Source organism: Rissa tridactyla, chromosome 4 (assembly GCF_028500815.1).
Source record: "Rissa tridactyla isolate bRisTri1 chromosome 4, bRisTri1.patW.cur.20221130, whole genome shotgun sequence".
Taxonomy (NCBI): Eukaryota; Metazoa; Chordata; class Aves; order Charadriiformes; family Laridae; genus Rissa; species Rissa tridactyla.
This window is the reverse complement of record NC_071469.1, coordinates 60,223,508-60,248,573: the sequence shown is the minus strand read 5'-3', so window position 1 is coordinate 60,248,573 and position 25,066 is coordinate 60,223,508. Positions and strand designations below refer to the sequence as shown.

At 54.3% G+C, this 25,066-nt stretch overlaps 1 protein-coding gene across 1 annotated transcript; it reads right to left on the bottom strand.

Annotated features, from left to right (window-relative positions):
• Positions 1–792: 792 nt before the first annotated feature.
• On the bottom strand, positions 793–23,876 carry AMN (amnion associated transmembrane protein). The gene is made up of 12 exons (XM_054200105.1): positions 23,789–23,876; positions 21,441–21,559; positions 21,206–21,250; positions 11,249–11,336; positions 9,462–9,697; positions 7,721–7,858; positions 7,510–7,618; positions 6,412–6,494; positions 5,239–5,425; positions 3,833–4,007; positions 1,354–1,456; positions 793–1,078 (listed from the first exon to the last, which is right to left on the bottom strand). Exons 1-12 carry the CDS (start codon positions 23,829–23,831, stop codon positions 968–970), a joined length of 1,437 nt encoding a protein of 478 aa, XP_054056080.1. The 5' UTR covers positions 23,832–23,876; the 3' UTR covers positions 793–967.
• Between the last annotated feature and the right edge of the window lie 1,190 nt (positions 23,877–25,066).

The window sequence follows — 25,066 nt, the reverse complement described above, 5'->3', positions numbered from 1 at the left end:
CATAAATTTGCATGCATCTCCATAATTTCAGCCTCACCCATCAGACCTGCTCCCGTAATGAAGCACTGCCTGACATTGCAGGCAGCTGAGGGTATCCGACACACGCCAGGCCGCAAACGCCGCCACTAACGAGGCCCCTCGGCACCGCCACTGCCCCGACCCTCGTTTGCAACAGGCCAGAGCGGCTGTCCCCAGCCATCGGGGTCCTGCTGGGGACCCTTGACACTGGCACCCGACCTCCTTCCCTTTGCACCGCCGCCAGGAATAATGTGATAAATCCCCAGGTAGGTCCAAGAGGGTCATCTAACCCTCAGCCCAGGCGCAGGGGGAAGGAACAAGCTCAGGCGGCTCAGCAGAGGGAAGTGTTTGCTCAGGAGGGAGCCCGGTGCCAGCGCCCTAGGGATAGGAGAGAGGTCCCAGAGAGGAGGAAGAGGGGACCCCGCGCAGAGATGTCCCAGCACCAAGCACATTGCGGGAAAGGAAAATAATTTCCTTTCGATCCCAACAAATGGGTCTAAGCTCTGGAGGCTCTGGGCCACATTTTCAAATTAATTGAAAGCACTGAATTTCCATCATGCATCCAGGGACGCCTCCTTCAACCTGCTGTGTGCCCTGGGCAAATCCAGCACGGTGCTGGCTGAAGACCAGGGTGCTGAGTTAGACCCCGACTTCCCCAGGCATCACCTGAGACCCAAATCTCAATGTTGAACTGTCTAAAAAGGGCTTATACCTACAAAACACAGTTTAAAACTCAGAAGCAACACCAGGGAGGCCATGCCTGCGTGGCTGAGCCCTAACGGTGGAGGTTTGCTGTGGTTTCCTTCACCGCACGGACACTTTTATTTGGGTGGGATCCACGTGCATGTGTTTTAGAGCCCACCAGGAGTGATGAGGGGGGCTGTGAGGGCTGGAGAGGCAGCAGTGTTCCCAGGGAGGTGGTGGCTGCCCCCGGCATGGGGCCACACCGTCAGGTCTCCGTCTCACTTGCATCATACAAAGGGTTGAGGTAGAAGACCTGGTGGTCTTTGGAAGTCATCTCCTGTGGCATCTCGTCTCCAGGGACAGCACTCGGTGGCTCCTGCAGCAGTGAGGGAGGGAAAAGCAACCAATGGGGAAGGGAAGCAAAACCCTTGGCAAAATCCACCCAGTGCTGAGTCCCCGCAGCAGCCGAGGAGCCGGTGACCCAGTGGGAGGATGGGACCGTCCCACAAACCCCTCCTGGCCTGGGGAAAGGAGGACCCCTGCCGGGTGTGCTGCACCTCCACCAGCACTCGAAAGGGTCCTGGCTGGGGCTCTGCCACCTCCTGCCCACGTCCCCGAGCCTCCCCGCGTCTCCAGGCAGTGGCGACTCACCACGTCGAACATGGGGTTGTCGAAACCTTTGTCACCGGCTGGCACAGGGGACGCCGGGTCCTCTGCTCTGTCCCAGGGCCAGGGGTGGCGCAGGGCGGGCAGCCTGGGGAGAGACCTGGGTGTCACCTGCCCGCATCCCACCCGTCCCAGCAGCTCCCCCAATCGAAACCCTGTGTCTGCAAGAGGTGAATGGGAAAATACACGGGCAAAGTTTCAGGTGTCTTTGAAATGGGCTGTTTCTATCCTTTCCCAGGGAAAAGCTGCCCAATCCAGCAGAAACTATTAAGCCTAGAGGGCTAGGACCTGCATCCTGGAGGGAAGAGTTTGTCAGATGTAGACAATCCCAGCACAGGCTTCGCTTCGGAGCCATTGCTCTCCCCCCCGTGGCCTAAAATGAATTGCCACTGAGCTGACACCTGTTCCCACTGCAATCTCAACAAGCACTAATTACTTTTATCATTACTTTTATCATGTTATCATTTTATTATCTTAATCACCAGCACTACTTTTATTATTTTCTTCATTGCTCTTATCCTAAGGGTCCCAGTCACCGAGCCTCATCCTCTGCAACCAGGCACCTGGTGCGGGTGGGCTCAGCAGTGGGTCCTCACATGTCCCCGCAGGTCCTGAGAGCCCACCAATACTCAAACACTGCGACCACAGGCTCTATATATGCAACCGGAGGAGTGCAATATCTGCAGGGAGGCTGTGCCAGGCCCTTTTTGCTGGAAACGAGCTAAATTCGCTATGTTGTTGGTGGTCAGGATGGCTCCGCTGCATGGAGGCAGACTGTTTGCAGGTTCCCAGAGCCCCCTGCCTAATTTGCAGCTTCCCTGCTGGTGTCGGACGCCTCCTCAATGCTCAAAGCCTGAAAGGGCACCTGTCCCGGAGCCACCCAGGGACACGCAGCAGGAGCGGGTTGGCTGGGGACGTGGCCTGGGCTCGGGTTCAGCTCCATCTCCTGTAGCTACACAAACTTCCCTCCCGCTGCCGACGGAGACGGTTTCAAAGGTCTGTCCAGCGTCCAAAGAAGTGTCAGTGGAAGATAAATCATCAAGTAGCAATTATGGGACTGGGAGTTTTATTTAGAAATTAAATGAAGGCGTGCGTTTATTGCTAGGAAATGTCATGTCAGCATGTGCCGAACAACAGGACAAGAATCCCTGGCCATGGCCGCTGCTGCACGGCGAGAAAGCCCCGGTGGAGGAACCAGAAGGGAAGAAACAACCTGACTTGTAAGCCTGCAACATGTCCGGCATGCCTTGGCAGACACCAATGCACCGTGCACACACAAATTAAAGCTATTCCCACCCCCCTGGTTATAAAAAGTCTAGAGTCCTTCCTGTTTGCCCATGCTCACGTAGGTGAGACAAGCCATCGTGGCTCAGCAGACAGCCCCACGCACAAAGACGTCTGCCAATAAACCCTGCAAAACCCTCCTTGGGAGAGGCAGGGCCCTGCCTGAAGGTGGGTGCATGAGTGAGGAGGAGAGGTGGGTGCCCCAAACGCTTGCTGTGGGTGCTGCTGGGATGCCCTGTTCACTGCTGGAGCCTGTCTCCGAGCCATGAGGGGGAAAGGTGATGGAGGAGGGTATTTCTGCCCAGCTCCCAGGTGCGGTGAGGTCAGGTGCCATGCACCCCCACCGTCCCTCCCCTGGGACCTGCACACCACTCTCCACACAACGTGAGCAACTAATGCACCAGAAGCTGCATTTGCTTCTGGATGCTTCACTCCCTTCCATAGCCACAAAGCTGCGGGATGAATGCTTTGAACTATTTTGATGCATGTCTATTAGCAGCTGGAATTTTCAGTCCTCCATCCCCCAGCAGGCCTACAAACTAACAGTTCCAAGGAACGGGAGATGTCCTCAGGCGGCATGACCAGGCTGTGCAGAGCTCCAACTGAGCCACAGCAGCCCCACTCCCACCAGAGCACACCGTGCCACATGGCATCAAGAAGCAAGTCCTCCCAGTCAAGTACCAGGCCAAGAGTACAGAAGTGCCTTCCAGCCACTTCACCTCCAATAAACTGAGGAGCAACGAGAGCAATGGGTTTAAACTAAAAGAGGATGGATTTAAATTAGGCGTAAGGAAAAAAACCTCTGTAGTATGAGCATGGTGAGACACCGTTAGAGGTTGCCCAGAGAAGATGTGTCTGCCCCATTATTGGAAGTGTTGAAGATCAGGCTGGATGCAGCTTTGAGTAACCTGGTCTAGTGGAAAATGCCCCTGCCCACAGCAGAGTGGAGTGGACTAGATGATCTTCAAATGTCCCTTCCAAAACAAACCATTCTGTGATGCAATGACCTAGCAACTTTGGGTACAGTAGACCCCCTGGCCATGCCCACCACAATGGGAGCTCTGGGCAGCCCTGCATGCCTCCATGCCGCCAGGCTGGCTGGAAGGACAGCTTTGGGATGATAGGTGTCCCCAGGCAGGAGAAACCTGGCAACGTGCTGAAGGAGAAGCCTCATGCCTACCTTAGCTTTCCCTTTCTGTGGAGAAAGAGGATCCCTCCAAGCAACAGGAGACTGAAGAGTAGCCCCAAGACCGTACCTGCTGTGATCCTACTCAATGCATGGCTCCCCACTTGCCCGCTGAAAGTGCTGCCAGTGGCCGCCTCCATTTTGCCACTTGAAATGCCAAGTGCTTCACCTGGGAAAGGGCAGGAAGAAATAGGGGTGAGGACTGGATGGGGCAACACTCCCGCACATCACCCTGACTCACAGACAGGGCAGAAGGAGCCTGCAGTTGGGTCTGGCACTGCTCACCTGGTTAGTCACCTTTCCCTGGGGACAAAGGTGTTCAAGGCCAGGCTGGATGGGGCTTTGAGCAGCCTGGTCTAGCAGGAGGTGTCCCTGCCCATGGCAGGAGGGTTGGAACTGGATGATCTTTAAGGTCCCTTCCAATCCAAACCATTCTATGATTCTATGATATGCAGCTGGGTGGATTCAAACGGGACAAGCCCATGTGGGTCTGCTACCCTTACAACAACCACCAGGTCCCCCGGCTGTTAGCTACATGCTTATCATCATCAGCCAGCTTACATGGCTGCCTCCACACGCAACGTTCTGGCTGGAAAGCAGCTCTGCAGAGGGAGACCTGGGAGTCCTGGCAGGCATCATGCTGACCATGGCCAGACATGGCATAGAAGGACAATGGTATCCTGGGCTGCATGAGGAGGAGGGTTGCCAGCAGGGGAAAGGAGGTGACCCTTACCCTCTGCTCTGCCTTGATGAGACACAGCTGAAGTGCTGGACCGGGATCTTCTCAGCGGTGCCCAATGACAGGGCAAGAGGCAACGGGCAAAAATTGAGATATGGTAAACACCACTTCAACCTAAGAAAAAGCCTGTTTGACTGCAAAGCTGGTCAGATGTGGGGACAGGTTCCCAGAGGGGCTGTGGAGTCTCCATCCTTGGAGAGATTCAAAACCCAACTGGACACGGCCCTGGGCAACCTGCTCTCGGGGGCAGAGGAGAAAGATGGTCTCCAGACATCCCTACCAAACCCGATAATTCTGATCCTGCAGTTCTGCTCTGCCCACACCGCTGTCCTACTACAATCAAAATGGTAAAACTTCTGGGTAAGCACAGATAAACTTCTGGGTAAACAAAGTTCACTACTGAAATCATTCGAAATGCAGAGCCTGTGTGTTAGGAAGGCTTCGTGGTGTGCTGGACCAGACTGATGAGGACAAACACCTTAGGAGTGTTCAACTCAGGGACCTTCAACAAAGCAGCCGTTTAATCCCCATGTGATTCCCTGGTGAAAGGGCAGGGATGCAGGGCTGCCACGTGGGCTGCTGGTGGGGGTCAAGAAGCTCTGGACAGTTGTGGGTTTTGGTGCACCCGTGGGGGACCCGCCGAGGAGGACAGTGGTGTTACCGTGCTGTGCTATGTCGTCCATGATGTCTGCAGCCAGCTGCTCTGCGGTGGTGCCCGTCTGTGCTCCCGCCTCGTCATCGATCAGCACGATTTGGATAAGGGGAGTGGCGCTTTGGGGTATGACTCCCAGGAAGGTCTGTGCTTTGTGCACCTTGGATATGGCCATCCGCACCCCGGCGTACTTGGGCTTTTCAAAACACAAGGCAACACACAAAGCCCACGAGAGTTGCAGACAGAAATTAGTCACCTCTACAGACAGCCACAACGGATGTGCCACCAAGACCCACCTATAAATCTTCATTTGAGTCCCATCACAGAGCTGCCACCCGAGTTACCACAGTGTCATTTGGTTTCCCAAATGAGAGGTTCATATCTCCCCTCCCTTCAAAGCTGTGACCAGTGTCCTCCCACGGAACCAAGCACGCCGAGAAAGCAATTTCATGTAGCACACCCATTAAATGCTGTATTAAGATGTGTGCAGCTGTAAGGAGGGCAGGCAGCAGGCTTTCAGCTCGGGATCAATAGAGCAATACTCTGATATCGATCCTCCTGGTGTAACTCAGAACACGTCATCCCCCCGCCACGGCAGCTCCCAGCCAGGAGGAGGGATGTCATGCTGTGTCTGACAAGCAGCAGTGTGGAGTGATGCCTTGTAGACCATGTATCTGAGTGTTGACCAGTACTGGTTACCCACCCAGTGCTTGCCTACCGGGGAATCAAAAGCAGCCCAGCATTGGGAATGGTCTCCTAGAGCCCGCAGGCTGTGCTGCAGCAGGTTTGCATGATCCCAGCCACATGGGCTGACCTCCCATGTTATCCTGACCTGACCTCCTGGCTGATCTCCTGTGTTTTCTAGATCAGGTTTCCAGCAAGCCCCCTCACATCCTTCCCCATCTGCACGCCGGCAGCTGTTCCTGCCCCGCGTTGGTGGGGGGGGGCAGTGTGGCTGTGGTGGGGAGGAAGGGAGGCTGCACCAGCCCCCACGGCAAGTTGGCACATCCAAGAGGCCAAATGTGGGGGGTGAGCCCTGTGGGGTGGGGAGCGAGGCTGAACCCCCTGCATCGCTGGGACTGCCTACCCCTCCAGACAGCCACACCAGCACCGAGTCACCGACAGACATGGCCGGTGGCTTGTGGTTTCAGTAGCCCCTCCCGACCTGGTGGGATGATGTACCTGGCTCAGCAGGGCTTGGACCAGTCTGTCCTGGTACTTCTGCAGGTCAAAATCAGGACTGAAATCCAGGTTAATGGTGGCTCCTGCAGCATGGAAACAGACAGACAAGACATTGTCACCGAGCCCAGGCAGAGAGCACAGCTCTGACTGCCACAAAAGGCACTGGAGACCCTTCAGTACCTCCATGCAACTGGTGTGGACAGGTGGCTCCACAGCCCTGCCTGAGGAGCTCTGCCCCAAGAAATATCTCCCTCCCTCGCTGGTCTTTTTATCAACTGGGTTTGATGAAAGGCTTTTGGTTTCCACCATATTCCAGAAAGAAGCTTTCCCTGGAAAGTTTTCTCCCACATATCCCTCGAGGAAGCTCTGCCTGTATCTGGTTTTGGGGCTGCAAGGCTGCGATTCAGCAACGCTATCTGGGCTTTGGAGGGAAGGCAACAAGGAGGCATCACCTGCGCTCCCCGTACCGCTGCAATGCAGTCATTGGGTCAAATACTTTCCTGAGCAAAAATGCAAGTAAGCATCTTTTGAAATATTATATGGTCCCATTTTAATGAATTTGGTATGATATATCAAATATGATATACCAAATATCTAGGTACAATTGTGCATGAAAAATTCCCCTTAACAACCTTCTGGGTAAATTAACGGAGAAGCACCCATTGCAGAGGGAATGCTGTCTATCTGCATGTTTTTATTTTAAATGAAATGAAACAAACTTGCTGTTGGAAAGCTGACATTACGGTGAAAAAGGTGCACTTCCCCTGAGTGTTTTCTGCCACATAAACTCAGCGGAGCCCTATTAGCTTGACGAGATGTGACATCCTGACAGGATAAACCAGAGGCAGGGACAAAGGGCTGCAACTCAGAACAGGCTCCCAAAAGCCAGGCTGATGCTTCAGAGCGGTGCCTTGGTAGGGTGGCATGTGGGATGCGGATGGGACCTGTGTATGGGACCCGTGGGAGCAGAGATACAGCAAAACTTCAGCCCATGACCAGCAGCACCCCCTGCACCCAGCTTTCCCCCCCAGAGCCAGGGGAAGGGGGGCTGGGACAGCCAGCTTGGTGGGGAGGAGTAGGACTGTGCCCCCCACTCACCGCAGACCTGGCAGCAGTGGCCGAGGGGTTGCAAAGGGCTCCGGCACGTCACCGCTGGGCACTGCCTCCCCGACGCCCTGAACAGGGCTGCGCAGATGCGGTGTCCATCCTAAAGAAGAGCAGGACAGCATCAGTTCTTCGTCCCTCCCTCTCTCCCCCACCCCGCAAAATTGCAATGGCAGCCCCCTAAATGGCAACAAGGAGGACTCACTGGGGCGTTCCCACAGTCACAGCCGGACTTGTCGGGACAGCCGGTGCCCGTCACCTGCAGAGTGCCATTGCCGTGAAACTGCAGCGGGGCGGAGGGACCCTGCAGGTACCCGGCCCAGGCCTCGGGGCTGCTGAGCTCCTGCACAGGGAAGAGCACAAAGAGGGTGAGAATCCCCAGCCGGGTCCCAGCGCTGTCCCCAGGCACGGGGCTGTGCCACCCGGGTGCCCGTTGCCAAGTCCAATGGCCAGCTTTGGGCAGACCCACCACAGGCAGTGGAGCGCATCAGGAAAATCCTGCCACTTCTTTTCCTGCCCCCTGCTTTTCCACGGGGCCAGCAGAAAAACACTTCCTAATTTAAAACCGAAAAAAAAAAAAAAAAGACTACAAATAAATCATGAGATGTCTGGGCTTTTTTTATTCTTGTTTTCTCTCTTTCTGATGGAATTCAATTTATCAGCTTTTAAGTACAGGAGGAAGGGGCTGGAGCTAAGGTGTTTTCCTTCAATCTGTAAAGCGTTTCAGTGGGCTCGGTATTAGCAAAAGCTGAACTGGACTGACCAGCCTTGTCCTACCAAGCTGATGGTAAGTCCCTCACCTGCTGCCTTCCATGGGAGGCTCCTCCATGCCCTGGCACAGCAGGAGGATTTCTCAGGCCCTGGCGTGCAAATACCACACCCAGAGCAAGGAGCAGGCTGTCTTCAAAGGGGCAAAGTATCTTATAAGGTCATTTTTTAAGAAATATGCTACAATCACAGAAATAAAAAGCACCTTTTCTTTCCATCTCATCATTCAGCAGCAGCCTCCACCCCAGGGCATGGCCAGTTGCGGTCCCTGGGGGGGTAGATTTGGGAGGGGGGGATGGTGTACGTGGGGTGGTCCCCAGGCATCAGTGGGACCAGCATCACTCCGAGCATCCAGGGCCGCCCACTTCTGCATCCCTGAGGCTACATGTGCCCCAGGTGAGCTCCATCGGGGTCCTACCTTGTCCAGACTCGTCTGCACCCGCCTGGACACTGACTGAGGTTATTACCTCACAAAACAGTTACCTAATGCCTGGCCCCAAAATGGCAGATCTCAGGCAAAGCAGCAGTAGAAATAATAAATAACTTATGAAATGTCTGCCGCATTTTCCCACTCCTGGAAGGAGCCTGTGTTTACCGCTGCAGTGCCCGTGATCTTTCACTCCTCTGACCAGCGAGGGACAGGGCTCATCCTGCGCCTGATTCCCGGGCTGAAGCACAGCAGGCTGCCAGCCTTTCTATAATTATCCCTCCAATCAATTAAAAAGCGGTACCGAAGCAAAGCTGGGAGATGATCGCAGGGCCACGGGCCATGCTAAGACCAGGAACGGGAGGGAGGTGAACCCAGAGGGTCCCTGAGCAGCACGGTTGCAGACACGAGCCTGTGAAGGGGGCAGCCCCTGGGTGCTGGAGAAGATGCCATTTGCTGGTAGTTTGACTCGTGCACATTGGCTTTTTTTTTTTTTCCAGTGTGAACAGTGCGATGGCCTGTGCTCCCACGACACAGGGAGGGAGACGATAACAAACCGGTAGAGGAAAAAAGTCATTGAGACCATCTGCAGCAGCAGCAGCAGCATCCCATGAAGATGCAGCGCCGTGGGAGTGCCCCATCTCCCCACGCAGCCCCACTCCTCCATCCCCGGCTGGTCCTTCCTCTCCTGACCTACTTTGGGGCTGTGGCGAGGAGGCGTTGAGTAGGTTTCTCATATCCCCCACGTTACCTGGCCCATGAGAGAGATGCTGCGGAGATGAATCACTCGCCGCGATGAGTCGACATTTACCCGGAAGGAGGTTTCCGGCTGGAAGATAACATCGTCGTAGCGGCACGGGACACGCTCCTCATCCATGGAAAAGATGCGCCCGCTCAGGTCGAGCTCCCTGCTGGGGGACAGAGCCTGCCACAGCGTGGGGTCGAACCACGCGTGCTGCTCGGCATCGGCAAACCTCACTGTTGCACCTGGAAAAGCAACAGGAAAGGTTGAGCATGACCCGGACCCAAACCTGCAGCCCTGATGGATGCTTCTGGGTTGGTAAAACCAGTGAGAGCTTGGCCAGAAGAGGAGGAACTCACCCCACGGGCAGGGAGCAAAGGGCCGGCCCTGGCATCGCCTTCCCTGGCAGCCGCCGCAGGCACCTCCTGGAGCCTCACGGAACCTCAGCAAAGCTTTCCAGGGCTCATGGCTGAGGTCTCAGCAGCTCAGCCCAGCCCCCACTTCTGGTTGCAGGTCTCTGGCCCCAGATCCCACATTTTTCCCCCGCTTCTTTAAAGCTCACCCTTATGGTTAAAGAGGAAAACAGCCGTAGAGCCTAAATGCTGAATATCGGCTAAAGGGGATAAAAATGGGTATGATAATTCATGTCCCAGTTTCCAAGCAGCCTGGCAGGCCTGCAGAAACATGACCAGCCCTGTTCCCTGCAGCGGGTAACCCCGAAACCAGTGCACCATTTAACCATTAATTATTTAACCATTAACTCCTTTCCTGCTGGTCACAGTTAGTATCATCACACAGTGATGCCCTGCTTCCTTCTCGCCCTTCCCCAACAGCTGAACCTTTACCAATTCAGCTGTCAAACGGGCGTTTATTGACTGAATTATTTGCATTCATTTTAAAATCATGCTTTAAAAAAATCCATTTGTGAAAGTTGCCCCAGAAACTCCTGTTGATTTCAGGGGAGCAGCACATGGTCAGAAGGAAAAGCCCAGTGCAAGGCAGAGGCAGCTGCCGGAGCATCCCTGATGGGGGGCAAACAGCCCCAGTGAGGAAAAATGGTAGGGATGAAGGATTTCAGAGTGGCTCTGGACAGCCTGATGCTGCAGTCCCTCCTCCAGGCAGACCTGCTTGGACTTTTTCTCTCTTCTTTCTCTTTTTTTTTGCCAGTCAGAGTACAGGCACACATGCTCCGCTTGGACTCCTCCTTTCCTGCAGCCAAACTAAAAAGTTACTTGCCACTGAAAGTGTTAAGTAGCTCGTAAATACCCCAAAATACATCTCCCTAGCAAACAGCTTTCAGGCTTGCAGGCACCGATGAAACAAACCTGCCTCAGTCATGGCAAACCTGGGCTGGAGGCTAAGAGGGGAAGGAAGGATGCTCTCGCGCCGAAATGCCTGTGTGCATTGGGCCAAAGGCCAGCTCGCCACGATGGCTGCAGTTCAGCTCACCAGTATGTAATTCCTAACCAGTTTTCTTTAGAAATACCATGGCAAAGAAAATGAGGGCTTTGATGTGGCTACATGCTTAATAGGCAGGGTAAAATACAAACAATATTTGCCTCTCTGCTACAACTTCAAAGGCTTCCCTACTATAATTACTTTTCTAGAAGACAGGTGATCTAGCAGGAAGAAAAGATCTGATGTGAGGGAGGTCATCAAAGAAAAGGCAGGTATTAAAAGAGGAGTGATTCACTTTGCTCTGAGGTGGGACAGCAAAGACCTTTGTAGAAGCGTTGGGGCTGAATTCGCATGATTAGTCAGGGGCTGATGGGCTGACTGGGCTGGGCATAAAATACCTGAGTCACAGCCTGGATCCCAGCTGCCGTCGAAAGCTGCGAATCCTGCGCCAGACGCCAGCACGAATTCTCCATTCAGGGGCAGGTACTAGACGAAGGGATTCAGAGTATTACTGTGCGGTCCCGCTGCCAGCCACCCAGGCTTGTAATCAAATAACAGTGCTAATTATTAGGCTGCCTATTACACTCACTGTCTCCGAGGCACTTCACAGTCATTAGGAGTTACCCTCGCCGTGCCCCGTGTTAATGGGAAAGTATCAGCTCCCGTTTTTACAGATGGGAATGCTGCAATGGGGAGAGGCAGTTTGACATTATCTTCCAGTAACACAGAAACACATGAAGCTTTCAGGGAAGCAAGAACAAGGGAAAAGCAAAATGAACTCTTTCGACAGCTCCTTCCTCCTCTTGCACACCCACTCCCAGCAGCTCAGGAATGGCTTTATACATTGGTATGCCACGAAAAACCCAACCTTACTCTGCAAGTGCCCAGAGGTCACCTTGCTTAATGGGTTCCCACCTCCAGGGGCTGAGCTTGCCCCACAAAAAAATAACTCAGGAACCCACGCAATGTTTGGGGAGGTGTCAGATAGTGGAGTTGTGCTCAGTGCGAGCTAAGGAAAGCATGCAGCAGCGGTTGGTGCAGCTTGACATAGCTAGACCATCTTGTACCCACTAGGTAGGACATCATTGGCAGGCAGTCGGGGTCACCACGCTTGCTTGGCTTCATTGTGGCCAGGCTTCTGCTCTGGGGCATGAGGACAAGCCTCAACAGGCACAGCTCTGCCACAGTGGCCCTTCTGGCAGGGACCTGTGGCTACCTGGGTCACCAGCCAGCACTGCTGACTCTGGGACAGGCCTTGGGAAATGACTAAGTCAAGCAACACGTTCACAGCACATGGGTTATTCAGCCCAGCCCATTTTGTTTTCCGTTTAGAAACTACCAACGAGACAATCAGGTTTTCTCTCAATATTTTCACATGTCAAGGGGTGATGTTCAAGGCTACCTTCTCCTTTAACTCAGTCTATCCAGGGTTGTTGCATCACTCCCCAGACAGCAGTTGGAAGCCCTCCAGGACTGCGTTACGCCAATGCACTGGGTCCTGTGCTCAGGCAGAAGCACATTAGGTGGGACTTTAAGGTTTCATCTACTTAATTGGTCTTTAAATATGTATGTAGGTTAGAGAAAGCAAGACTTATGAATGACTGCTGCGGGTGTCTGCAATAGCTCTCTGTCCTTGGGGCAGCCTTGCCTGAGGATGCTCTGTCCCACACACAGGGACCACCTTGCAGGGGGGTTGGACATGGCAAAAAGCTCCTCACCCCCAAGCTGTAGGCAGCTGTTTAGAAGTTTAGTGCCTTGGTGCGGAGGTGCTTTGGAGGCCATAGCTTATGTCCCCCTCTTGGTTCAGGAACTGTGAGAAGCCAGGGTGGAGAGCAGAGGGTGGCTACCATCGAGAACAGCCCTGCAGTGCACCATCTACTTCAGACCCGGCAATGTCATACATTGGGCTGGAGAAAAGGGGATGATGAGGTGAATAGCTGAGGTCTGGGCAACCTCTGCCCCAAGGGTATGGAATCTCCCCAATGGCCAGGAAGAGGCTTTTGCCTATGGACACTGCTCCATGAGACCATTGCCTGTGTCATGCCTAACTGGAAACCACACCATCATGTTCTCTGAATTTCTATTACTCTTGAGTAAAGCCAATTTTTCCAATACAGAAGCACTGAAAGAGGCTGAAAGGTCTGCCAGGATATGAATGGTAACATGCCCTTTAGTTGCAGATATAAAAGCCGTGTTTACTGACGTTTTGAGGCTCAGGACTTGGCCTTCTTTGAGCTGGGCAAGATCTATGCTACCAGCATCTTTCACAAGGTGCTTCACTTCAGAAGTGCCCTGGCTTGCTTTCCTGTGAGCCCACACAGGAATGGGTGGTGGGACACTTTGGAGCAGTCAGCTAATGCCTACACCCAGGGCAGGTACCAGCAGCACTGCAGACCAAGTCCCTTCCCCCAAACCTGCCGGGCCATTTCAAGCTGGAGCCCCTCACCGCTGTCTCTTGCCCAGTTTGCAGGTTGCCGCCCTGCAGCTGTGTGTGATTGTTCATCCTGGAGAAGAGAAGGCTCCAGGGAGACCTTATAGCCCCTTCCAGTACCTAAAGGGGGCCTAGAGGAAGGATGGGGAGGGACTCTTTATCAGGGAGTGTAATGATAGAACAAGGGGTAACGGTTTTAAACTGAAAGAGGGGAAATTTAGATTGGATATTAGGAAGAAATTCTTTATGTGAGCATGGTGAGGCACTGGAACAGGCTGCCCAGAGAAGTTGTGGATGCCCCATCCCTGGAAGTGTTCAAAGCCAGGCTGGATGAGGCTTTGAGCAGCCTGGTCTAGTGGGAGGTGTGCCTGCCCATGGCAGGGAGGTCGGAACTGGATGATCTTTAAGGTCCCTTCCAACCCGAACCATTCTATGATTCTATGATGGGGGCGAGCAGGGAGGGTGGCAGGGAGAGCTGGCTGCTGGGGTCCAGCTGAGCTGCTCAGAGTGGTGGGGTTTTGAATGTGATGCAGTGGATCATTTCACTAACACAGGGTACCAGCTCTTCACAACAGTCACCTGTGGGCGTTCTGGCTGATAGCTGCAGGGATCTTTGGGTGGAGGAAGAAAACTCAGAGAGCAGCTGCTGGTGACAGGTGACACAGCAGGGCCATGACTGGCTGGCCTCTGCTTGCTTTCCCAGGGTGCAGAAGTTGGCATTTGTGAGTGTTGTGGCTGGATCAAGACCACTGGCTTGGGAAGTCCCTGCCGCTAATCCCTGCCTGCCTTTCCCTGTAGTTACACAAAGACAGCACTTTCCCCTGTAGTTACCAAACACTTGGACTATGGCTGTGGGTCGCAGCTTCCCAAACACCCTGCGGTGGCCATGCAGGACACAATGAGCTTTCCTGTCCAGGGAGTTAGCCATTTGGTGTATACACTGAGTTCAGTGTGGGGAGAGTGGGGATGAGGTGGGCTTGCTCAGTTAGAGCTACACACACATGTGCACAGAGAGCCACAAATGGTGGTCCAATGACAAACCGAGGTCACGTCCTCCTGTGCCTGGGGATGCCCAAGGGAGCAAGGTCTGGATGGGGTGTGGAGCAGAAGCAGGGTCTGCATTGCAGGGCACCAATCCTGCCCACGGGAAGAGGAGGAAGAAAACTCCTCATGCTAAACCTGCCCCATGCCTGCAGGGCTCAGGAAACACTGCCCTCTGGGCTCTCTGGAGAAGACAGCTTCTCCAGCTAGCACTGGAGATCCCCTTCCACCACCGAGGCCGAAACCTCAGGCTGGCTGGACTTCCCAAGCCCAGAGGAAGCTGTCCACGTGAGTGTGAGTGTGGCAGGGAAATGAGAGTCCCACAGGACACACGGTGTCCCAGCTGCTGGCTCCTTCACCCTCCGGGACTGCCCAAACACTGTTAGTACCAGCCCTGGAATTAAAATGCAACACAACGCAATGGGAGCTGGGCGATGGAGGCACCTCATCTCCACAAACATGAAGTGCAAGAATAGTCCTGCACTTCTGCTTCAGAGCAGGAATTTCTTAGGCTGGCCCCCGCAGCTACAGCTCCTTGCCCACCAAGGCGGACGGGTGGCCATCCACCACCAGCCCGCCACGAGACACAGGCCACTGGGCAGCTTTTCAGAAGTGGCTCTGTCGTCCAGTGGATCTTAGTTTGCAAAAAATTCACCCTTTCTTTTTTCCTAACGTAAGTTAAGCATCTCAGCTCACTGCAGAGGACAAGCGGAGGCTCCAGTTGGGCACTGGCATTCTGCATTTGGGAGTTTAGTATAGAAATTGCATATAGGCTGGGCCGTTTTCCAAGTACATTTTGAACTGAGCAATGACATGTACCAAAGGACCAGAGCCAAAAAGCTGGCAGTTTCATCTGCTTTCCCTTACTCCTGCCAACCTGTACTCCAGGGCCATTAATACAGCAAGCTTAGAGGCCCATCACTCATTTCCCATCCCTGATACTGGTAAATGACTGATCTGTTTGGTCATCGTTATCAAATGTAACGATATCTGAAACACAGTCATCATTTTTCTCATCCAAGTCAGCAACAATAAAAGAGGAAAGACCCCATGTGGTTCTCGACCCGCAGTGACCACGTTTGCAACCCCAGCGTTGCACCACTGAGAAGAAATCCTGCTGTCCCAATGCATAAGTGAAAACGAAACTAACCTCTGAAATGCAAAAGAAAAAAAATAGAAAAGACCTGAGAGGTGGTTTTTGAAGTGGGTGGCTTTGAATTGGCCTCTGGGGCATCCCGGCTCTGCTCGACTCATGACACGACTGACAGCAGCAGCGTGACTGGCCTGTCACCGTCACCAGCGCAGGAAAAAAATGGAGCATTTCTGCTTTGAACCTGGGTGAGCGATGTTTGTCATTGCAGCTGGCTGGCTCTTCCTCCAGCCTTCTTTTAACTGGCATCATCAACATATTTGAATTCCTTGCTTGGGTGAGACAGTGCCACCATCCCCATTGCACAATGCCGAGACTGCCTGGGCACACAGGGCTCGGCAGCGCTGCACCCATGGGTGCACCAGCAAGCAGTTTGGTAGCCATTGGGGCTGTGCATGGCTCTTGAGTACATCCCCTCGCTCGTCACCCAGCCTGGGGGCCGCTCCTGGGCTGGCACTGCTGGCACCTCATCGAAACACATCGCTGGGGTGGGATGCGAGGGGGTTATCTCTCTGCCATGGGGAGGATGTGTGTCGTAACCCACAACAGACACTAACGCTTTCTGTGTCACCTCTCCCAGTTCTGCTGCACTGGGGCAGCGGCAGCCCGCAGATGGCAGCAGGCAGGCAGGCAGGCTGGGCAGCAGGCAGGGCAGCCCATTGCTGCCCACAGGTGGGAATAGCGGGGGGTTTTCCCAATTCCCATTGGGGCTGGGGGGTCTGAGCACAGCCGGATGTGCAGGTGCTTGGGTGGGATCCAGCTGCTGGCTGGAGGCCCCAGGAAGGCATGGGGCCAGATTCATCCACAGGTGAATCCCTTTGGCGGCTCTGGAGCATTGCCAGAGGCTCGCTCGCAGCAGGCTCTCTTGGGTTCGTTAGCAGGGGTTCATTCTCTCTCATTCCTGCCTGGGTGAAGCTCCCACCTGCATCCTCGGGCTGGTGTCCTTCCCCCCAGCCGCACACATCACCCCACACCCCAACCTACCGCCGGATCCTACCAAACCCCGCCATAGCCCCTGATTCCACATCGGCTGTTCCAGACCCCCCATGAGAGGAGCCGGTGAGGCAGGAGGACTTGTGGCCACCCCAACAGCTCTGGGTGAGCCGAGGAGGGTGACCCGCTGCTGGACTTGGACCTTGCTGCCCAAAGAGCTCCCTGCCCAGGCACACGATGCCTGTTGGGAGCAGGGCTTTAGCACCCCAAGGAAAAGAAACAAGAAATGCATTTTTACCCCCATGAAACTTATGCGAGGGCAGGCTGGTGCAGGGGATTAAAAAAAAGCAACTGGCCCAAAAAGGCCATCAATTTGACTGCAGCCTCCCCAGCACACACCTCCTGATGCAGAGCCAAACGTGTCTGAGCAAGGTGCGGAAACTGTGTTTCCCAGGGTGGGAAAAGGGGATGCCGGGAGCCCCTTAGGGACAGCATCAAGGTAAATCAGCCCAAGACACTTGAGTTGTGGATGCAGAAGGCACACAGAGGCTTAAAGCCATTTGCCAAATCTATTTCAGGTTAGTTCAGTTCATTTCCTGAACATCCCTCTGCAGACAAAGTCAGGGAGACCTGGAAAGTGGCTCGAGGTGTGGAAAGGGGACCCATCCTCAGCGGTAAGGGATGGCAGCCAGTGCACGGAGTGGCCAGATCTGCCCCAGCATCCACTCCAGCCCCGGAAGCTGGCAAGATGCTCCGCTCATCACAGGCTTTAATAACTCCTCCTGCTGGAAATTAGCCTGCAAGGAACAAATAAACTCAGGGCGGCAACTGTAAAAGGCTGCTTTACCGCACTCCTTTCCTAGGGCAGACCAGCAGCAGGAATGCTGCCGGAGAAAAGCCTGCAGGATTCGGGCTTGTAATGATGTGTTGGCACACACGCACACACACACGCACTCCTGTGAAATTTTTTTACCTTCATCTCAGGAGAAGGGAAAATAATCCCTTTTCTGGGTGTCTCGTTACCCTGCTGCTTGGGAAGCAGGGGGGAGGGAGCGCCGGTGCCTGGGACGAGCGCAAACTGTGGCAATTCATTAGAGCCGGCGCCCCTGGAGAGCAATTGGCATTTCGAGATCAATCTCTGCCAGGAACCGAGCGGGAGCATCCTGCAGCAAAGCCGAGTACATTCTGCTCTCGCAATTAGGCGGCTAAAAATATAAGCCTGGTCGAGACATCCCTGGTTAGACCCAGCTGCCCCGCATGCTCCTGACCCTCACCCAGCCTTTGTGGCTCCTCACTGGGCAGGCAGGGAGGAGGCGCAGGCAGGGAGGAGGTGCAGGCAGCTGCCACCACCATGGCAGGGCTCGATGATGGGGCAGAGCTGGAAAGGTGATGCTGACTTTGCCAAATAACCCCGGCCAGTGCCCTGACCCGGGCACCATGGGGGTTGAGCGAGGCTTCTCTGCCCACGTGGCTAAACCTGACTCCCGCTACCCCAAAAATAGCAAGTGGCATCATCCATCCCTGGCCCGCGCTGCAATACTGGCCAGCTCAGGCACAAACCGTGCCAGGGCTGGTGCTACTGGGGCAAACGCCAGGCTCGCAGCCACGGCTGTGCCCCGGCCTGGCTCCTTTTGGAAATGAAGCTGTGGCCAGGGGGTCCAAATCTCTCAGAGCGGCCCTTCTCCCCCAGCAGGGAGACAACCAAAGCCAAAGCCTGCCTTGCCCTGGAGCACCCATGTCAGGTGCTGCCACCCTCAGCACCTCCATCTTTTTTGTAGATTTACCCCCAGATGCCTCTGAAAGTCAGCTAAATACTGATCTGCATCTTTAGGCAGCTAAATACCATAGACAATCCAACCTAACCACAACGGTTGTGTTTCAAAGTCACTTACGCTTATTTGGATTTAGTGTGTGACTGAATTATGGACCCACTCGAAACTTCAGACTAAATAACGTCTGAGCTGGGTGATAAATCATAGAATCATAAAATGGTTTGGGTTGGAAGGGACCTTTAAGGTCACCTAGTTCCAACCCCCCTGCCATGGGCAGGGACACCTCCCATGAGACCAGGCTGCTCAAAGCCCCATCCAGCCTGGCCTTGAACACTTCCAGGGATGGGGCATCCACAACTTCTCTGGGCAACCTGTTCCAGTGTCTCACCACCCTCACAGTAAAGAATTTCTGTCTAATATCTAATCTAAATGTCCCCTCTTTCAGTTTAAAATGGTAAATGGGTTTTCTCCAAGCAGGGAGGTGGGCTGCATGCCACCTCCCGAAAAAGCAGCTCCCGGCCCTCAGCTGGTGCCTGCATGGGATGGATGGGGAGGGGAGCTGGAGGGTTCACCATACAGAAGGGTTTCCTTTAATATAAATGTCTAGAGGGGGCTGTCGGTTGCACTTGAGGACCCCCTGGCACTCAGGGGGTGCAGCATCAGATCTTGCTCCACTCAGTTGGGGCGTCAGGGTGGGAGGTCTCATGCTGCCCCTCCTTTGGTGGGGCACCAGCACTGAGCATCCCCCCTGCGCCTGCCATGGCAGGCACCGTCCTCATGAAAGTCAATGAGAGCCCAGCCCCTTCCCCGGCCACGAATTTCCTCCTGCGCTTCTGTAGCAAACAACGCTCTCCTTTTTTTTTTGGCCAAAGGCTGTATCGCATCTCCATGGCGACTCTAAAGCTTAATGTATTCCTGCTGATTTAAGTGATTAATGCTCCGGCGCGACGCGGCCGGCAGCCGAACAGGTGCAGCCCAGCCTCGCTGCAAAAAGCCTCATGACCAATTCATTTTCTAACCACCCGGCTGCCAAATTTCACGCCATCCCCACAAGCGGCAGAGTGGCTCAGGTGCTGGGTTTCATTCCTTTTTCCTCCCTAATCTTGGCAGTCCCCTCATCACCTGGTGACAGCAGAGCAGGGCAGCGCATGGGAGGGAGGTGGCTGGGCCGAAATTAAAAAGAAATATTAACCACCGCGCTAGGAAACTTGCTGGGACGGTTCATTGCAAACCGTCGGGACGGTGATGCTCGGAAGGAAAGGGTGAGCTGCAGTTCAGGCTATAGCCTGGGATGAGCTCAGTTGCTCACAGGAGGTGCAACATGGTGAAGCTGTTGGGCGAGCTCCTGGCTGGAAGGGAATGGAGCCATGCTCTCACAGACAGGATTTGTTCCCTCATGGGCCCCCCCCCCAGCCCTCCTCTCCTCCTGCACAGAGGTGGGACTATAATATTCATTGTAACCCTGGAGCCTGCACAGCCGCTTGCCAGCAGCGGGATCCTAGAGAAACCCCGGGGCAACAGCGGGTCCCCGGCGGCTCCCTCGAGGACTGCCGCATCCCTTGATCAGGATGAGTCGGGGGCCACTCCGGCACCCTGATGGTGCTCAGCCGTGATGGGAAACATCCACGGCGGACGGTCGGCACAGCAGCGCGGCCACAGATGCCATTAGTCGTGCAAAGGTTGTGTTGCGCCTCCCTCTCCCTTGGCCAGCCGCAGGGCTGCGCAGCTCCGCTCTTTGGTTGTGAAAGGCTCACGCCGTAATGAATAACGTAATGAATAACGCTGCTTTGCAATTATGCACTTTGCAGGCCTCTGATGAAAGTACTTTAGAAACATTATACATTCATCTGTAAGTAAAATAAAATCTATTGGAGTGATATTTTGCTCTTTTCTTCTCTGGGTAAATTCCACATCATTTATTACATTATATTTGTACGTCTTTCCCCAGTACATTCTTTCCTTCCAAAATTCATATTTAAAATGCCATATAAATAAAGTAACTCCTCCAAATATTTGTAGAGGAATTAAATGTGGCACATGGCATTATTAAAGCATCAAAACTATTAGTGGCATAGACACCCTGAACAAATTACACCACATAAATTTCAAGGCCTTGCTTGGATTTCATGGTCGATAAAAGAGCAAAGCTGCCCTAAAACCAAGAGAGAAAACATGGTCACAAGCTCGTCCTGTCGAGGGGCGGAGGTTTTGCAAATGAGATCCCATCTGTTTCGTGCCATCCCAGCTCTGGGACGGGGCTCAACGGTGACCTGTCCCATGCGGGTGTGTTGGGGCAGCAGGTTTGCTTTTCCTTTTAATTTCTCCCTGTTAAATTTGCCCCTCCAAGCCACAGCGATCAAGACCCTGCACTTCCATGGCTGCCCGTCAGCCTGCTCCGGGCAGGGGTCCTCTTCTGGAGGGACACTAGGTTGCTCAGAAACCCCTCTGAGGTGAGACACCCCCAGTCTTATCTCACCCAACACACGCATTTCGGTAGGGTGTTGTGACCATCCTGTCACAGCCAGGCTAATAATGCTGCAGAAAAATATAAAACCCAACGGCACTTGAAAGAAAATTTCTCAAGCAACATTTTGGGATTTCCCAAAAACAGTTTGTTTTCCTTTCAAGGTATTTTGATGTCAGCTTCACTTAGCCTCTGCCCGGGGCTAGTGCCTGTTCCGCATCGGCAATGCCGTGGCTTGGCGCTCCTCAGCCAACTACTGCCAAGGTCTGAGTCCCATGGAGAGAGTTTTATCCTTCATTTGGAGAGGAAAAATTAATTTCTTCCAAACAAAAGTGGGTTTTGGAGTGCTGTCGCCCACCTCCCCCAGTGAAAAAAAAACCAATCCCAGAAATGGGATTTTTGACCCGGGCTACTGTGACTCTCGTCCCCTGCCCCAGCTGAGGCATCCTCAGCCTGGCTGGACCACAGAGCAAAATGTCAAAGTCCCCGGAGAGGGGGACACGGGAACGTGCCACCTGGCACCAGCCCTGCCCTCCGTCCCGGCGCCACCGCACGCTGCCTTACCATGTCTGTCAGCGCGTGGGGAGACCTGACGAAGACCGAGACAACCTGTAAGAAAAGCAAAAGTAAAAACACGCTTTCCCCCGGCAGGTAATGGGCTTTTCCGATGCCCGATAGCATTGTGCAAAAAATAAAATAAAAATAAAAAATAACATAAAATAAAAATAAAAGAAATAAAATAAAACACAAATAAAATCAGACAATAAAAAAATAAAAATAAAATAAAAATGTTCAATACCTTGTTCTTCTCGAAATGAACCACATCGCTGGCACAGGGGACTCTGCCTTCATCCCAGTTGGAGGCGGTTTCAAAGTTGGTGTTGGGGATCCACTGCTTGTACACGGCGGTGGCAGCAGCTGGGAGGAGCAGGGAAACCGGTGTAACACAGTTCGTGGGAGGTGTCGGGAGCCCTCTCCAGGATATGCTATGGGATGGCTTGGCATTTTCAGGCCAGATTTGGGGATTTTTCCACCCAAAAGCAGCCCTGTGTGTTCCCCATTGAGCAGTCACAGCCCTCCTCTGCACAGGGGATTTTTTTGGCTGGGTGGTGGCTTTTACCCACCCAGGCAGGAAGAGGAGTAAGGGACAAATACTTGGCAAGCAGAGAGAAGGCAGGTAAGTCCTGCAGGCAATGGGCAAAAATACCATACACCTGGTATCTAAGCAATCATTGCAGTGGGGTTTGTGGCCACTCAGACTATTAAATGTGCAGAGACCCCTCAGCCCTGGTGGTTCCAGTGGGTAGGGGAGCAGGCACACAGAGCCAGCAGGACCATGGGGGCAGGGCAAGAAGACAAAGGATATTTGCCATGGGATGCGTAGCCTAAACATATGGGCTGGTTTCATGTGTTTGGGGCTGGAGCAGGGGGATTCAGCAGTGTCCTACAGCCTGAGGCACCATCAGGATGGGAAGTAGAGGTCTTCCCCATGGGTTTCACCGGGACAGCAGCGGTCCTGCAGCGATGAACCCACTGGCCAGGGATGGGCCACAGCAGAGGTGGGTTTTCACTCTGACCTGCTCTGTTTGCACAAGCATAGCAGAGCCGCACGCCCCTCCAGCCTGACACTGCCCAGGCTTGCCTGGGAGGTGGACATCCAGCTGAAGATGAATCTCCAGCAGCCTGAATTAAATGGCTTTGGGCAAGTGAGTTATGAGACAGAAAAAAGAAAAAGAAAAAAAACCTTTGCTCTTAATATGAATCATCTTTTCTTTAGGGGAAAAACCCACAAAACTACAAAACACGTAGGAAGCCAGTGGTGGAGGGGACCAGGCAGTGGAGTGGGACGTGGGTGCTGGAGGGTGGGCGGAGAGGGGGCAGGAGGGCCTGCGGGGACCCCCCGGCCTGGGAAGGGAGCAGGGTCTGAATGACTCCAATGATGAAGGGAGCTGCACTGCAGAAAGCCCGGGCCCTGCTAGTCCGAATGACGGGGAGGGATGTGGCAGGTTGTGCTCTGTAGGCTCTGCGGAGGCTTTATCAGCACATAGCGATCACCTCAAAGTGTGATTTGCACTGTCTGACTCTGCCAGGGGCTGCGCTGAGACAATTTGAGACCGTAGCCATGTCCAGGCAAAGAGGAGAAGATGTATTTTTAACCGTCATGAAAGTCCTAATGTAGGAATAGGGGCTGGAGCCCAGGTGTGAGGAGCAGAAGGGCTCCTCAGCCCCACACCAGGCTGCAGACACTGCTTTTAGCTGCCTGAAGGAGCCCTTAGATAGAGCAAACACCCCCCTGCCCTGTATCCACTTTAAAACCCACTGGGAGGGAAAAAAGATTATAACAGCAACAAGAAACAGACCCAGGCAGCTGCTTGCAGTGCTGTGGGCACAAACACCTTGCTGGCTTGGAGTTGAACAGAGCTTAAGAAAGGAAAAAGCCCCCAGATGGTAATTGCCAGTTGTTCTGTCCCTGCAGCAGTTGACTTCCATCCCTCCCATCCCAGGATGCCGGGGAATGGGGAGATTAAGGCTCCAGCAGAAAGGCTCGGCCAGCCCCATCGCACCCATGCACCACGTTCCCGCAGTTGCACGGTGTTGTGTCACAGGGGCTCGTGCCGCCCCACACTGCAGAGATGGCTCTGCTTGCCCACCCGGAGGCGGTGGCACACCGGGGGCATCTCCCCTGGCCGGGGGGTGTGGGGCAGGGGAGGTTAAACTTCTGTTGCAAAGCCTTTTCCCCCACGCAGCCGCGCTGATGCATTCCTGCACCTTCCGCAGCCCTGGAAATATCAGCACGCTATTTAATCAGCCTGGTCTCCAGGGAAGCGCAGTCCTTGAACATCAAAGCAACATGCATATTCAACAGCGCGTGTCCTGCAGTGCAGAGCTGCTGGCTTCAAGTCAGAGCAGGAAAACCTGAGCTGCGGAGGTGCAGCGGGCACGATACGCTAATCCCAGCCTCATTCCCCCGCCTTCTCTCTGTCCGGTTGGAAATGGCTTTTCCCATTTACTTTACGGATGCGCCTGAAGTGACGGAACCTGCAGCTCTGCTCCGAAATAGGATTGCCAAGAAGCGCACCCGAAATGGGGAAGTTGTCCAGCGGTCACCGCTGCTCGCCGTGGCGGCTGGGCCCTGGGCATACTCACCGAGGAGCTGCAGGACACCGAGGAGGAAGAACAGGCACTTCATTTTGCAGCAGGCTGCCAGCTCTCGCCTCCACAGCCCCTGCCCAGCCGGACCTTGGACCCTCCTCAGGGGCACGTGATGGGCTCAGCCCGGAGGAGGCTGTAAGGAGAAGGGAGTAAACCAGTACAGCAGGCAGGATTCCCCCAGCATGAACCACAACCTTTCTCAGACCCAGAAGCCGCTTTGGTCTCAGCTCCTTTCCCAAGCTCCCCACTTCCTCGGCATCCATGGGGAGCCTGGGAAAGCTGCTGGGGAAGGAGGAGGGGAGGCGAGATGGGGGGTCACCCCAGCCAAGCCCAGCCCCCGAGACCTCGCCATCCATGTCCCCTGCAGCCATGTGGGTCCCACTAAAGGTGGTGAGCACCAATGCACCACATGCACGTCCCGCGCCACTCCCTGCAGAACACTGGCTACCTTGTAATTACTAATAATGGTCTCAATGTATTTTCAATTAGCTCACTTGGAAGAGAGCAGCTCCCAGCGATGATTTGTAATTGTACTTTGGCCACCAGCTGATTTGCTCATTACCCGGCGCGCGCCGCGGCAGAGCCAGCGCAGCCCCACGCTGCTTTTGTGGAGGCTGCCAGGCGTCGAAGGGGGCAGCTGGCGGTGGCACTCGTGCACGGGGCTGCAGGAAGAGGAGGAGGGACTACACCATCCCCAACCTCTGCTCCAGCACGGAGCGATGCTGTGGGCAGGTCCAGGCCCATGTCTTTACAAGGACAGCAAGGACAGCCTGGGAAGAGGACAGCGTGGGGATGGCGACAGAGGTCCACACCATGGGGAGAGCTGGAGGGCTCGGCACCCTTCCGGCAGGGACCCTTTAGCTGATGCTGGTACAAGCAGGATGAGGGCAGATTCGTGAATGCAGGGGTTTACAGGAGCCCAGGGGGAGGCTGGAGAAGTGCTTGGAAGGGACATCAGTGGAGGGGGTCACAAACCACAAGAAGCTCTGACCTGACACCAGCGAGGCTTTAGGAGCCCAGGAGGAGGAACAGGCCATCCCCATCTGACCCTTCATGCTCCCACCACTTCCCAGCTTCCATCCAGGCAAACCAAGGAGGGGGGACTGGGGACCAGGGACCCATCACTCTTTGGAAATCTCTCCAGTCTCCCAAAACCTCAACCCACGTGGTGCCGTTTCCCACCTCTGCTGCAAGTGCAGGAGTGAGAAGAGCAGTGGGGGGGGGTCCTCCCCCCAGGTTGCCCTGGTGCAGCCCCAGGCGATGCACCGTGCC